The 16,269-nt window shown below is 38.0% G+C and overlaps 1 protein-coding gene across 2 annotated transcripts in view; it reads right to left on the bottom strand.

The window, feature by feature from the left end:
- Klhl20 (kelch like family member 20) overlaps window positions 1–16,269 on the bottom strand; it is a 44,483-nt gene that overhangs the window by 11,750 nt on the left and 16,464 nt on the right. For both annotated transcript variants that reach the window (XM_048421140.3, XM_048421139.3), the window contains exons 3-7: window positions 10,943–11,516; window positions 5,802–5,960; window positions 4,572–4,666; window positions 2,191–2,306; window positions 281–464 (exon numbers count right to left, since the gene is read on the bottom strand). In XM_048421140.3, coding sequence (XP_048277097.1) covers window positions 281–464; window positions 2,191–2,306; window positions 4,572–4,666; window positions 5,802–5,960; window positions 10,943–11,516 — 1,128 coding nt within the window. The remainder of the gene's footprint in view (window positions 1–280; window positions 465–2,190; window positions 2,307–4,571; window positions 4,667–5,801; window positions 5,961–10,942; window positions 11,517–16,269) is intronic.

Below are 16,269 nucleotides of genomic sequence, written 5' to 3'. Positions count from 1 at the left end.
ATGCAGGGATTGAAGAAGGCAAGATAATGGCATGTCCAAAGAGTTGTAGCAATTTGTTGTATCTGCAGTTGCAAGCTTAGAAAATGGTGTACAACGGGGAAGAGATCAGAAAGATTGGTAGAGATCAGATCACAAAGGTCTTGTGTGTCATTCTAAGGAGTCTTGACTGTTAATTGGTCTCACAGATGTAAGACTAAAATAGTAAGTCACATCTGTTTCTTAATTAACATCTCAAACAAAATCATTGGGACAATAGGGACTTTTTTCAAACTACCCTTACCTTTCAACACTATTGAGATAGGAGGATCCATCATGGCCGCCTACTGCATACAACAGGTCATCAAGAACACTGACTCCAACTCCACATCGCCTTTTACTCATGGAAGCTACCATTCGCCACTCATTGGTCTGTGGGTCATACCGTTCAACACTGGAAATGGCGTCTCCACTGCACCAACCACCAACTAGGGAGGGACAGAAATTGTTAAGAGAACACCTGTTCTAAGGCAGACTGCTAGCCTCTCTGTGACCTAATGCTCTGACTCTCCAAGTACATGGCAGAAGCAGGTCAAGTTATAGTCACCAAAAGTCACCAACAGTCACTGGACTGTAACCTTGATCTTGGATTTCAGTCTCCAGAACTGCAAGAAAATGCATTTCTTTGGTCTGAACTACTAAGTCTATGCTATTTTGTTATGGCAGCCTGGTTAGACTAGTATAGTGAATAAGAGTTAAAATAACTGCCAAGCCAAGTTCCATTATCCTCTTCTAAATGACCATGGGGGTGGGGCTGTGGTAATGTTAGATATACTAAATTTGTTTTTCTTTCAAATCATCCCCATTTCAACATAAAATAAGAGTGATTCTGAAACATAAAAAAAATAAGTTTATTTTATGCTCAAAACACTTTGGGAATTACTAGTTTTTAAAGGATGTCAAATAAATTCCTGAGCTACATTAAGAACAGAATAATATTAACTATCTTCTAGACAGGCCAAAAGTTCACTTTCTTTATTGCAAATCTCAATATGATATAATTTTACTTTACTGTTGTTTCACACAAATTAGAAGAGTCACCTAGTACTAAACCACAGCAAGTCTTGTATATAGTAATTTGCTTAAATGTGAACTGTGTAATGGGGCATATATAAGAAATTTCAGTATCAGAGAAAATATCCTAAACTCTAAAATGGCCCTAGGCTGGAAATGTGAGGGCTCATAATCTTTGAGATCAACCAAATAGCCTAATCATTAAATCTCTGGTACAACTAAAGAGTAGAAAGCTTAAAACCAGCTTTATATTGGACTGATGGTTTCATATCAAATTAATGCTACCTGGTAGTGGTATTCTTCATTATCAAAAGGGAAGAAATGGACCCTTTAGGAACAAAACTTCAATCTTGCCTGTTGACTTAGAGAAGTCCGAGACCATGGTGGTTTTGTGTGCACTGTGATCCCCATGTCAACCATGGATGACATAATTAGATATTAGAGACTTAACTGTGGAGCTCCAAAAGTCCTATGTTGAAGTCAGAGTTCCACTGTGACTGGAGACTGCCTTTAAAGAGGTAATTAAAGTGAAATGAAGTAAAAACGGTGGACCATTATAGTGGGACCAATGAGAAGAAAAGATCTCAGAGACTTGTCTCACCCGTCACCGCACACACAGAGAAAAGGCTGTGTGAGGCCAAAGGCACTCTGCATGTGGAGGAGGGAGGTCTCAGTCAGCAGCAGGCAACACTGCTGGGACCTTGGCTTTGGACCTCAGGTTTTTTTTCTATGTAGCCCTGCCTATGCTGGAACTCCTCTGTCACCCTGTAGACCAGATTGGCCTCTAACTCAGAGATTCATCTGCCTCTGTCTCCCAAGTGCTAGGATTAAAGGCATGTTCCACCAAACCCAGTTGAAAAGACAGATTTTGAAGAATAGTATTATTGACTTACTTTGTGTATCTTATGATCGCAGGTATCACAACTATGTAAATGATTATTCAAACACACATGAGAATATTTTGCTTAATCACTGTATATTAAAAGTTAAGCTTGTACTGGACATGGTGGTATATAGACAGAAGATGATGTGGGAGGACCTATACCATATAGAAAGTTCCAGGACAGCTTGGGCCTCACAGTGAGATTTAACTTAAAGAAAACAAAAAAACTAAACAAACAAATAAATAAAGATTGACACCTGCAAAGAGCACTTCTCCACATCGAATGGGTTTCCGTGGCCTTGTCCTTGGTCCTTGCATTAGTGGTCGTTCTTGAGGCAATAGGAGGTAGTTTTTAGCTTCATCTACCAAGTCTCTGTAGAAAAAAAACTTTGCATTTATTCCAAATGGCTAAATCAGGTTGCAAGTTAAGTCCTTATATGATGTAAGAAAATATGTTAGCAAAAGGGAACAAGCACAAATTAAACTAAACCCTGTTGCCTGTCAATATAAAATTGGCACAGACATGAACCATGATGAAAGTCATACTAGGATTTCTGAGTTGATGGGCATTTCTAGCATAACTTCATACTTGAGGCAAATTCTAACCTAAAGCTCAACAATCAAAGAACAGAGAACATCTTACCCCTTCCCCTAAAAAACCAACCTGATCACCAGCTTGCTTAGATTCTACAAAGTGTCTGGAAAGGACAACAGTGAGAGCAGTAGGTATCTGCTAAGAGTGGTTTCATACAACTAGTCTACTGACATAAACAAAACATTTCCCAACATTCCTTTAAGAGCACAGCCTAGAGATTAACATAGTACAATATTCTGTATATGAATATTTTAGGAGATTCAGTAAATTTTTAGGAGATTTACATAAATTCTACCACACTGTTATACTTCAACTCCAAATGTACCCTGAACTACTGTGTTTTAATTTCTCATTATTTACACTACAACGAGTAATTCATACATGATTGGTGCTATGTATTCTAAATACATAAAATGTATTTTACTCCTCTTAATATATTTATCCTAGTAACAAAATAAACAGAAAACAAAACAAAAATTAAAAGGAAGTCAAACCAAAGATTAGGAGTTTTTTCTGGTTCCTCAAACTTGAAAGATTGACTCAGTCAGCTTTTACTACAGATAAAGGTTCTAAAAAGACTGCAGCACAGACAACACTTAGCATCCAACAAAGAATTAACAGCAGCAATATGGCGACCTTCTAGTTTCTGCTTTAAGCTCTTAATATATGTACTCATATAATTAATAGTCATGTGGAACAGGTACTTATTCTCTCGCTCTTTACAGATGAAGGAGCTATAGCACAGAGTAAGCACTGCCCAGTGCCAAGGCTAGGGTACCAGGCGTCAACTTCAAAAGTACTTTACTTCTCATATCAGGATCAATATAATCTGTTTTATGTTTAACTAGGGGAGGGACAGCTCTGTATTATTTCTTTATATTTCATCCTGTGTTAATTTACATATCTCCCTTCTGCTATTCATATAATTAGGGGAACTGACTGCTAGTGATCTATGCTGTTCTATTTTTACAAATGTAAAAGTTTTTATTTAACTTGTATTTATATGTATGGGATGCGAGTGTCACAGCATGGATGTGCAGACGTCAGTTCTGTTCTTCTACCATGTGGGTTTTGGATTGAACACAAGCTGTCAGGCACGGTGGCAAGCTACTGTATCCCCTGAGCCATCTCATCAGTCTTTCCCACCCCAAACATGTACTTTTTCAAATTGAAAATACAAATATCTAATCTCAAATGTTGCATTTCTCACTGATGGCAAGCCCAAGATCACAGAGGAAATGCAATGGATTATGTGCCCTACCTACGTTCTAGAATTTGGGATAATTCTAAATTTCTTTATCTATTACAGAGATAGCTCAGTAAGTCAATAAGGTCTTCATTCTTAAGACTATCTGGAAATGATTTCATTGAGCTATATCAATGACCTTCCCAAAGCTATGTAAGGAGGGGCAGGACTTTTAACTCTGTCTATAATCTTCAAAGTGAATCTATCCTATTTCTTTTAGACATTATGTGATCAATGAGAAAGTACTCACAGACAGACTCACGGCATTTTTTATTTCATGGAAAAACAATAGAAGAGAATTGACTCTTCAAAGTCAAACTTGCATCAAAACTTAGAAATCTACTTCTTTATTGCCACTTCTCCAATAAACACCACACATTAAAAAACAAAACAAAAGGGGCTGGAGAAATGACTGAGCAGTTAAAAGCACTGGCTGCTCTTCCAGAGGACCCAGTTCAATACCCAGCACCCACACGGCAGCTCACAACTGCCTGTAACTCCAGTTCCAGGGAACCCAACACGCTCACACAGACATACATGCAGGCAAAACACCAATACACATAAAAATAAAAAAAAAATAAATATTAAAGCAACAACAAAAACTCCTAAGGGAACAGAATACTCAAAGCTCAGTCCTCTCTTCCTTCTCCCTTTGATCCTAGTCCAGAAGAAAAACTTGTTAAATACTCACTACCCTAGTTTTGGCATAGGAAATACAATATTCAGAAACAATACCAGTAAGGAGAAAAACAGAAATTAGGAATGTTTAGTTGTTGAATTTTCTCATCCACTCATACCTGCATTCTTCATCACTTTTAATGAGGGGATCAGAGCCGACGGTGCCCACCAGGAACTTGGGACTAAGCAAAGGCAGGCGAACATGCTGCAGCACCTATGGGGTAACAAACACAATTAAGGCACAGCTCCCATTACAATCTGTTAGGAGTACTGACTCATGCTTACTGACTGTGCGGACAGGAGTTTTGGAATCTAACTGGACATAATCAATTTGGAAGGGTGGAAGGGATAAAGAGTAAATCTAAAATTTATTCTATCAATGTAGACTAGTTACAAAACCATAAACATACTAGTATCACTTTAGAATGCTTTCATCAATAATTTCTAAACTCTTAGACTATACTTTCCATGTTGCAGAGATGTCTCAGCTGTTAAAAAGTACTTGTTGCTCTTGCAGAGGACCTGGTCATAATGCCCAGTATCCACATGTTGAATGTAACTCCAATTCCAAGGAATCCAAAGTCCTATTCTGACCTTTGTGGGCACCAGGCACACACATAGCGTACTTATATACATGTAGGCAAAACACTCACACATATAAAATAATAGAATAAATAAGAAAATATTAAGAAAATATACTTTCCCCTTATCTTTAATTTTGTTTTCTACATTTTCAGTTATTGGTTGTCAACTTTGGTCGGACAACAATAAATGAGAAATTCCAGAAATAAAAATTTGTAAGTTAAGTAACTTTTATTACAGTATACTACTATAAATATTCTGTTTATAATTAGTTACTGCTAGTCTTTACTGGATCTAATTTATAAAAAAACTTTATCACAGAATATATATATATATACATATATGTATATATATATTAAAAAAAACCACAGTATATATAGGGTTTGACATTTTAGGCATCTTTAAATATCTTGGAATGCATCTCTTCTGAATAAGGCGGACTAGACTCATGACAAGAATGAATCTTAAACATGTGACCGCTCAGTCCCACTTACTGTTCAAAGTGTGGTAGGACTTCCAACCTAAGGGAGCAGATACATTCCTGCTTTCTTTTGTAATTTTATATAATTCTGAATTGTGTAACAGTTCAAACAAAATGAATACCAAACAGACAGGAAGCAAAGGAGCAATAAGTTCACAACAATAAGCAGGCAAATGCTTCTGAAGGCTTACTGCCTAGACCATATGGAAACAAGGACTGTTTTGTCTCTGCACATTACTTGTGTCTAGTACAAAGCAACCTCTCGGAGAAGCATTTTGACTCTTACCTGGGGTAACTGAGGACGCCTTTCCTGAATACTGTATTTGACCCAGGCCATCACTGCATTGAACACTTGTTCTTCACTCCGAACATTGAGCTCGTCACTAGATATTATATCAATGAGTTGGTTGGCTGGCAGTAACATAAATTCTTCACTCTCCATTACCTGTTCAGATTTAGGTAGGAAAAAGGAACCTATAAGCACAATTTTTGCCTTTATTTGTTTTTATTGTTGTTGTTATAGGGAAAAATTATATTCTACAATGGAGCTAGTGTTTAAAACACGGAGGAGGGTTGGAGAGATGGCTCAGAGGTTAAGAGCACTGGCTGCTCTTCCAGAGGTCCTGAGTTCAATTCCCAGCAACTACATGGTGGCTGACAGTCATCTGTAATGAGATCTGGTGCCCTCTTCTGACCTGTAGGCATAATTGTATACATAATAAATATATAAATCTTTTTTTTAAAAAAAAAAAGGAGGAAAAGAAAAGTTTCAAAAGAGAATAAAGGAGAGCAGGAAACACATACAATGTTACCAAAATTAATTCTTGTTTAGTTGAAAAGTTTTCCCCTTTAAAATATTAACAAATAAGATAAAAATTTATATTCAAAATAAGCTACACAATCATACTAAATTAAAGCTTCATAATGATAGGAGGTATATAAATTCCAGGAAAAACTTTTAGAAGAAGATCAGCTGCTAAAAGGACAGAAACATCATGGGCTCAGTTTACAAGAATATAAAGTTACCACTGCATGCATAAATATAATGAAGAAAGAATTGGACTGAGGGAAACTTCTGAGGACAAAATCACTATGAGATAATATTCTAGTGAGAAATTATACACATCCATGCTTACTTTTACCCAAGTCTTAGAGAGAATTATCAGAACGGAAATGATGTGGCAATAAAGACATTGCTCTGTACAGGTCAGCCACGAATTTGAAGATCTATTTATTGTGATGTGGCGGAAAGGGTGAAAGTGCAGGAAGGGAAACACTGTTGCTACCCTCTAGGTGGTTTCTCTATTATACTATACATGATGTCTGGTGGCACAGACAAGGTACTGCTACAAGTTCAGACTCTGTGTTGCCTTTAATGAGCACAATGGATTATTTTTGGGACAGGGCTATTTTCTTATTCATCAAAAGGTTATAATATTTAGCAGGACATGATAGGACTTAATAATACTCTAAACATTTGATCAAGAATGTTTCTTTCAAAAACATTAGAGAAAATACAAATCACAAAATTAGCAGTCAGGAGCCATAGTTATTTATTACCTTTTATGGCACGAAGATTCAAATTATCTGACTTTCTAGGGGTCAGGATATGCAACAGTTAACCTTGACATTTCACCTGAGTAACTAGTTAGCCAGATGAAACAGTAATGAACATGGTTGCATTTCACTTCCTGTGAAGGGCTGCCAGATTTAGGGGAACCCCCCATAAACCAGACCCTATCTACAACACAAACAATGTGTTGCTTTTCTGGAATTTATATTTAACTGGAGCCCATTTTACTGGGCAAGTCTAATTTGGGTGCTGTGGGTTCTTCAATGTCCAGAAACAACATTTGGGCCACTTCTAGTAAGAGTTCTGGCCTCTGTGGTCTACAAACTTCAGCTGCGGCTACCTTTCACTGTTACCTTATGTATTTCCCAGTTTATTTTTGTTTGAGTTCAAGTTTGGTATTGTGTATCTTTAAAAATGCCTTAACATTCTTTTAAAATTTCATCAGAAGATAATTTTTTTCTATTATATGGATTAAAAAAAATATTAGCAGGCTGGGGAATATAGCCCAGTGGTAAAAGTCTTACTTTGCGTGTGCAAGGACCTGGGTTCTATTCCCAAACTATAAACCACCACAAGTCTGTACTGAGATTTTCTCTTGCCATAATCAGAAGGGCTGTAATGAATAAAACAAGCTAAATCAAATGCTGAAAAAAATGAGGGTAGGAAAGACCTCTTATGCATGGTTACTAAGAACATATATTAATTTTGCTGCTATGGAAAATAGTACGTAAATTCTTAGACACTAAAGGGAGAATGATCCTGTGGCATGACTTAGATACATAATCAAAGGAGTCAACGTCAGCATACAGTAGATACCTGCACAGTCATCTTCACTGCAGCACTGCTCATAACAGCCAAGCCAGGGCGTCCGTCTGGGGTTCATAATGGACAAGTGAAGAAAATGTGGTATACACAGTGGAAAGGTTTCCCTTACAGAGTACAAAGTTAGCTGCCTATAGTGGCTCTGTCAGTAATCTCAGCACTTGGGAGGCCGAAGTGGAAGAATTACTGTCAGTTCAAGGCCAATTTGGGCTCCTTAACACTACTAATCTGTTTTCTATTATTAAAATGCTTATATTTACTTAAGGCCAATGACCTTAATATTAATTTTCAGAAGCTTCCTGGAAATATACATATAAGTAGGAAGTAATGCAATATATGTAAACCTTCTTTTGAAAAAACATGTTCATTTTATTATTTTTGTGTGTATGAGTGTTTTGCCTGCATGTATGTATGTACCACGTGCATGCCTGGTGCCCATGGAGGTCAGAGGATGTCAGATCCCTGGGACTGCAGTTATAGATAGTTGTGAGCCACCATGTGGGTGATGGGAATTGTACCCAGGTCTTCTGCTAGAGCAACAAATGCTCTTAAGTGCTGAGCCAATGCTCCAACTCTATGTCCGGTTTTCTTTTCTCCTTTTCTATTACCCAGTGCCAGTCACTCTTTTGCTAACCACCAGTCAGTACTGGGAAGACTGCAAGGTGCTCCTTTATCTCTGCAGGGGCTCTCATTGGCATTATTTAATCACATTTATGGAGCTGTTTTAAAAACAAAAAAGCTTCACATATTTAGAAACTAAATCTAATTTTTTCCTTTATGGCTTCTGGGTTATATCTCATTTAAAAGAGACTTGAACCAAGATATAATCTCAGTCTAACCCTTCAAGGAATATAGATCCATAGAAAGAGTTGCCTGTTCAATACCAAATACAGAACCTCAATCTACCTCTTCAAACTCTTCTGCTTTCTTGTACACATAGTATAAATTCCTGAGAATGCCAGGTTTAAAAGTGGGTGTAAAGAGTTATCTTTATAGATACTGTCAAGTTTCCTTTCAAGAGGGTCGTGTCAATGCATATTTATACCAGCAATGAACCTATGTTCCACAGCCTCACCAAGAAGATATATTACATTTAAGGATAATTGCAACCCAAAAGATGGTGCTTTGACCAGATATACTAGGTGTGTCTACAAATGCTAGCATGTAAGGGGCTGAGGATGGTTGATGCTGAGTTCAAGGCCTGGGCTGAAAAGTAAGACAGCATCTCAAAAAACAAAGCTGGAGGGAAACAGCACTTTGGTGATTTGTAATTTGTCTTTTCATTTTTTTTGAATAAACAAGTGGACTTTCAGGAATTTAAGAACAGTCAGAATTTCTATCTCTCTATATTGTCTATTTTTCTGCTAGCTCACTGGTATTAATTACTGGTGCTCTCAATGCATTAAGTAGACTAGTCTTTTGATAGTAAATAAAGGTTGCAAATATTTTCCTCAATTTGTATTTGGCCTTTGTTTTAGTATCACCAAAAAATTCTATATGTGATAAAATTGATGTTTTTGACTTTTAGCCTTTCTAGTTTATCACTTAGAAATGCTTCTTCATTTCCAGATCAAATTGGGATTGTTTCATATTATTACTATGTTGAATAAATAATAAAAGTGAATTTAATGAAAATTCTTTTGGTGCCATCTAAATTTCTTTTTTTTAATTTACCAAATAGTTGGTGTATAACTTATCCTGTTGAATAAACTGTCTAATCAGGAGGGAAATGTTATAGGAAATCACTTCTCTGATGCACAGGTTCTCTCATGCATAAATAAACCATGCTTTGGCTTATTAATAAACCCCTTATGAAGATGATTAGGGAGAAACAACTTTTGCTGGTAGAATACAATATTGGCCTTTAAAAATCACTAATACGTGCCAGGTGGTGGTGGCGCATGCCTTTAATCCCAGCACTTGGGAGGTAGAGGCAGGCAGATCTCTGTGAGTTTGAGGCCAGGCTGGTCTACAGAGCAAGTTCCAGGTCAACCAAGGCTGTTAAACAAAGAAACCTTGTCTAGGAAAAAAAAAAATCACTAATAGGCTTAATTTATGCAACCTATTTATTTGATACTGTAAGCAAGAACCAGAATACAAAACAGGAGTTAGTTTAGGAGAACATAAATTCTTAATTTATGTTCATAAGATAGCATAAATTATGCTCTCTTAAATTAAAAAGTATTTATTGTTATTGTTGTTGTTATTATTCTTATTGTGTGTATATGTGCTACGGCACAACATTCTCTTCTTCCACCATAGGTTCTGATGATACAATACAGATTTACCAAACTGGACTATCTCACTGGCCCCCTGCAGTGGTTTGAAGGAAAACGGCCTTGATGGAGGAAGGGTGCCACTGTGACGGCAGGCTTTGAGGTCTCTTTTGCTCAAGCTTCCCTCAGCATAACTCTGAGTTGATTTCTGTTGCCTGCAAGATGCAGCGTTCTCAGCTGTAGCATTATGTCTGCCTGCACGCTGCTCTGCATGCTGCCACGCTCCCCATCATAATGACAATGGACTGAACGTCTGAACTGTAAGCCTCTACCCCAATTAAATGTTTTACTTTATAAGAGTTGCCGTGGTCATGGTACCTCTTCAAAGCAATAAAACCCAAAATAAATCACCCCCTGTTGCTCTATTAACAAACAGATTATGAATACATTCAAATCACTTAGTACAACGTGTGTGTGTGTGTGCACATGTATGTGGTGCACGTTGTCCATGCACGTTTGTGTAGAGATCAAAGGTCAATGTTGGGTCTCTTCCTTTATCATTCTTATTATTCTTATATTATTATTACTATTTTATTTGAGACAGGTGGGGCTTCTCACTGAACCTGGAACTGTTTCAGGAAGACTGGTTGGTCAGCAAGCCCCAGGATCTTTCTGTTTCTGTGCCTCCAAAGCTGATTACAGGTGCCCACTGACATGCCAGGCTCCTATATTGGTTGTCAGGAGCTTAACTCAGGTCTCTGTGTTTGCATGGCAAGAACTTTATCCAGTGAGCTATCTCCCTAGCCCACAACTCACCTCTTGAAAGTTATGTTGTGTGAACTTGTCTGCAATCCTTAGTAACTCACGGCAAGAATGCGTGTCAGCAAAAGCCCGAATGCCCAGGCAATTAGAAGGGTCTAATTGTCTCTTTAAGAATTCACAGCAGGCTTCCTGTATTTCTGCCAGCTGGAGGAGGCAAGCAGCAGGCAAGAGGGTCTGAACATTGCCTTCTTCCACAGTTATCTGGGAGGTATATGCGAAGTCAATCAGTAGTTCCATAGCCCTCTCATCTATGTCTCGGATCACTACTTCTGTCTGGCGGCTTTCGGCCAATTCTCCTGTAAACATTGCTCGGAAGTAGGGACTGCAGGCCGACAAGATGACTCGATGGGCATATATCTTCTTAGCGCCCACAACTAGCACCACATCACATAGCTCTCGGTGCTTTCTCAGAAGGTTGATCACTTCCAAGGTTTGCCGAGGGTGCTTGTCTGAGATATAGGGCATGCGAGCAGGTTGGGGAACCCCTTCTGGCAGTTTGTTGGGGTCTCCAAGGGTGCAGCGGCTTGTTACATCCATTCCAGTCTCTCCTGGTCGAATGTTGGTACACCTACGGGAATGAGGGAATGGAGAGAGATGGAATTATTATTAGTTCTCTTTTTGTTCTAAGGTATTGATAAGTGGTAAGAAAACTTGAAATTGCCTAAAGAAAGAACTTTAAGAACTCTAGAACTCATACATTTCTTCCCAGGTTATTAATTCCATTCCAGACTACTTTTATTATATAATTTCATGAAGAAGATATTTTTTTCCAGAAGTATCAGACTATCTTTGGCCACATTACTTACATTAATAAAACTGATGAAAAGCTGACAGGTGGAGAAGAAGAACCAGTCAAAACTAAGACTGTCTGAGAGAGCCCTAAACAAACCTGTCATTTTGCATATGAATTAAGAACTAAAATTTATGTAGCCTGTTTTCTGCTTCCCTCTGCTTTGGGATCTGTGGACACAAAGGACTCTGTTCTGGGAACCTACTGGTGCTTGGTGGGCTGATAGGGAGGAAAATTTCCCTATAGGATGCTGGGATTCTGTCTCCATGTCCACATCTCACAGTGGATGAGATGCTGCCTGAATTTCAAGTTGTGTCTAGCCAGCCATTTGTGAGCAGAGTCCTGGCTGCCTTTGAGTTCATTTACCCTCTTACCTCTTGTGGCACCAGAACACAATTTCTTCCATGGGTACTCTCACTGAAAGTTCATGCTCATATGAACCCATGGTTTTCAATATCAGAGCTTATTTCCTAATATCATGCTCTATTTGAAGAAAGTATAGATTTAATTTACAATGAATGATAGAAGTTCATATGGGGAAACAACCCAAGGACCACTAGCAATGAAAAACTCAACATCAAACCACAATGTTATATGAATATTGTTCCTTTGTTGGATTATCTAAATTTTCTTCTTCAGTCCTAAGTGGAGGAAGGCAGCTATAAATTTGGATGATTAAGGCTGCCTTAACAACCTTGTACCAACTACATGAGGATGACATCATCTCTTTTAAGTTGGAGAGGTGCCTATTTATTATTTCCCAGTTTTTTTTTTTTGGTTTGTTTGTTTGTTTTTGTTTTGTTTTGTTTTTCGAGACAGGATTTCTCTATGTAACAGTCCTAGCTGTCCTGGAACTCATTCTGTAGACCAGGCTGGCCTCGAACTCACAGTGATCCACTTGCCTTTGCTTCCTAAGTGCTGTGATTAAGGATTTGTGCCAAACCCAGTCAGCAGTCTTTTCAGTTTTTTTAATGTGCTTTCTTTTTTCTTCAAGACAAGCTTTCTCTTTACAGCTCTGCCTGTCCTGTAGACCAGGTTGGCCTCGAACTCAGAGATTTGCCTGGTGCTACCTCCGTAAGTGTTAGGATTAAAGGCATGCGCCATCGCCAGCTTGCTTTAAAATGAGTTTGCTCTTCTGTATTCACTTACTAACTCTGTATGTTTAAAACGGAGTTTTCTCAAACTTATAAAATTGTAACAAGTGATTTAAAAAATAAAGGTTTGAATATAGAAAATAAAAATTTAAAAATTCGTAAAAAGCCATTTAAAATTTGTTTCTGGAAAAAACCCCACCCCTCCCAACAGACAAATCAGACCTATAAAACTGTTTTAAGACGTTGACTATGCCTATTTTCTTTAAAGATTTTTACACTTATTTATTTGTTCAGTGTGTGTGTGTGTGTGTGTGTGTGTGTGTGCATGCACACATGTATGCCATGGCACGTGTGGAGGAAAGAGAACAACTTGTGGGAGGTGCTTCTCTCTTTCACCATGTGGAGTCTGGAAACCAAAGCAGAACATCAGTCTTGCCTTTACGCACTGAGCCATTTTGCTGAGCCTAAATTTCAATTTTTTTTTAATTAATTAATTACTTTTTTTTTTTGAGACAGAGTCTCTGTGCATAGACCTGGCTGGCCTCTAACTCAGAGATCATCTGACTCTACCTCTGAGTACTGTGTTTAAAGGTCTGCGTCACTTGCCTGGCTCTAAAATTTTATTCTTAAACTTAGTTTGATTCAAATCTTGATATTTGTTACTTTCCTAAAGTAGTTGGCATTGACTTTTCCTTTTCATTATATTCACTTTGTATTTCTAGTTACAGTTTAGCACAAAGTCTGTAACACAGAGTTCATATTACATGAAAAGTCAGGAAGAAAACAAGACAGCCATAACCCCCCAAATCAATACAATATATTTAATACTCTATTTCTTTGACTTAACTTTCAAGGGATGAGCTATTACTACAAATGACATGTAATTCATCTTAGGAAGTCTTATCAGTCAGGCATGACTGTAATCCCAGTACTTAAGGCTGAGCTAAGCCGATCAAGGGCAGTCTTGGCTACATAGCAAATTCTTGTCTCAAAAACAGCCTTATTTAATCTAATAAGGTGTGTGTCGAAAATATACTGTCAATTATAATGGCTCTAAAGAACTTTTTAAAAAGTCAGCACATACCCGCCCACATACACATTTTAAATCACAAAATCAAAAGCACAGTTATATAAAGTACAGCATGCCAACTTGATGCCAGGCAACTGCTGGGAGTCAAACATAGTCAGAGGGTTCTGCGATCTCTAATGAGAGGAGCTTAAAATCGAACTGTGACTAATAGTGAAGAGTTACGTAAGTGCGAGGTTTTTCACCAGTAAGAAAAGCTCTGAGTAACTCTAGTATTGTGTCTACATTTTTTTTTTTTCAAGACACACACATATACAGATAGAAAAATTAAAAGTAAATTTAATATTTAAATTTATTCTGAATTAAGAATTCTGCAAGTCTTTGACCCTTTTGACAGTGTCAGGTATGGGCTCTATCTCATGGAGTGGACCTTATAGCCAATTAAAAAGTAGCTGGTTACTCCCAGAACATTTGTGCTACTATTGTACTAGTATATCTCGAAGGCAGGTCATGTTGTAGGTCACAGGGTTTGTAGCTGATAATACTGATGATTACTCTTTTTCTCTGGCAGCATGAAAAATACCTTCTAGCACCATGCATTCTAGTCAGTAGGGGTGAAGTTCCTAGTTGGGCACCAGCTAGAAAGTCATGGTCAATGACATAAGTAATGTATCTCCAGCAATAGGGCCTGACCAGGTTATAGAAAGAAACTAATTATCTTGACAACAGCCCGTGATATTTGAGTGGTGGTGGTGAGCTCTATGGGACCCAACAACTCAACAAGATGTAATCCATTCCTGGTACTGGAGGTTTTACTTGGCAGCATAAGTTGGGCATTGTCTCTCCCATTATATCGTGATTCCATTTAAATTCCTTTTGTACATGTATATATTTTTAGGAAGCTTCTACAATAGTAAGCTTCCATATGGCTTTTCAAAAGGCTTTTTACTATTGGTTGTTCCTCCACATATGCCTACTTTACCGTTCTCTCCCATCCTCATCCCATTTGATCTTTCTATTCTACTTTACCTTTTATTTCTTTCTAACACTTTTGGACTAGACAGAGCACCAGCTCTAGGGAAAAACTTACTTCTATTATTCTGTTAAAGGCACATAGTAATAAAATTACTCCTAATGGCATACTGCTATACCCATAGCTCTGCCTTCATCAGAGAAGTTGCTTTTTGCAGTAGACAATAATTAACACAAAGACCTACAACTAGACAGAGAGTACAGAGAGTGAGAGACTTTGGAGCTCTCAGCCCTAAATGGTTCTTTTTCAAAACCCTTCTTAAAGACTCGGGGATCTATTAGAAGAGGAGGCAGAAGGATTTTGAGAGCTAGAGGTGGTAGATGACTTTAAGCAGCATCTCCAGATACAACAGGATGGATGCACAGATGAACTCATAGACTATGACAGTACACACCAGACCTGCACAGGTTCAAAGTAGACAAAATCCCAGCATGATAAGGGGAAGTGGGTAAAGTCCTACCTCTAACCAAGAAGCTATTTGAGATTGATTTTTGCTATGAGTGGGAAAATCAGTTTTCTCCAACGATGTGTCACTGGGTGTATCAGCCACAATCCAGGGCAGGTCTCATGCCTAGGAGTAGTTGGTCAACACACAACAGACTCCATGTTTGTGTGTGTGTGTGTGCTTTTTGTTTTTGTCTTACTATTTTGTTTTGTTTTTTATTTTTTTCAGAGAGGAAGAAAATGAATATGAAGTTGGGTGAATAGGGAGGTGGGGAGGATCTGAAAAGAGTTGGGGGATGGGAAAGAATATGATTCAAATATACTGTATGAATTTTTTTGTTGTGTTGTTGTTGTTTTGAGACAGGGTTTCTATGTAGCCCTGGCTGTCCTGGAACTTGTCCTGTAAACCAGGTTGTCCTCAAACTCAAGAGATTTTTCTGCCTCAGCCTCCCAAGTGCTGGGATTAAAGGTGTGTACCACCACTGCCTGGCAGAAAATGCTTTTAAATCAAAAATATTCGTTAAAAAATTCTGTTTTTAACAGGAACAAAGCAGAAAACTTTTAGACCTCAAAGATACAGAACCTAAAGTGATTGCCTTAAAAACCGAGTCTTACTAGGTTCAATAAAGACATACTCCAAACAGAATTTCAGCTGAACCCACCCATCCACTCGTGGCAGGGGAAGCCAGGATTGGAGATCCAGTGGTAACCTCCTCCCAACCTCAGCTAATTTTTTTTAACTGACAAACGTGAAGTGATCAATTAGTGATCAATGCAGATTTAATATTCAACTTTTAATTTTCAAACCTGCCAATCATTCAGCCCTCCTACTTGTATTACTTATTTGTATACAAAGGTTTTATTCATAAATGAAGGGGATGAGGGATAACCCTCCCTTTGACTAAAGTATCAAGTATTCTACCTTAGTGATAA

This window comes from Myodes glareolus, chromosome 5 (genome assembly GCF_982192425.1).
Source record: "Myodes glareolus chromosome 5, mMyoGla1.1, whole genome shotgun sequence".
Taxonomy (NCBI): domain Eukaryota; kingdom Metazoa; phylum Chordata; class Mammalia; order Rodentia; family Cricetidae; genus Myodes; species Myodes glareolus.
Note: the sequence above shows the minus strand (reverse complement) of the source record. Positions and strands in the feature narration are given on the sequence as shown.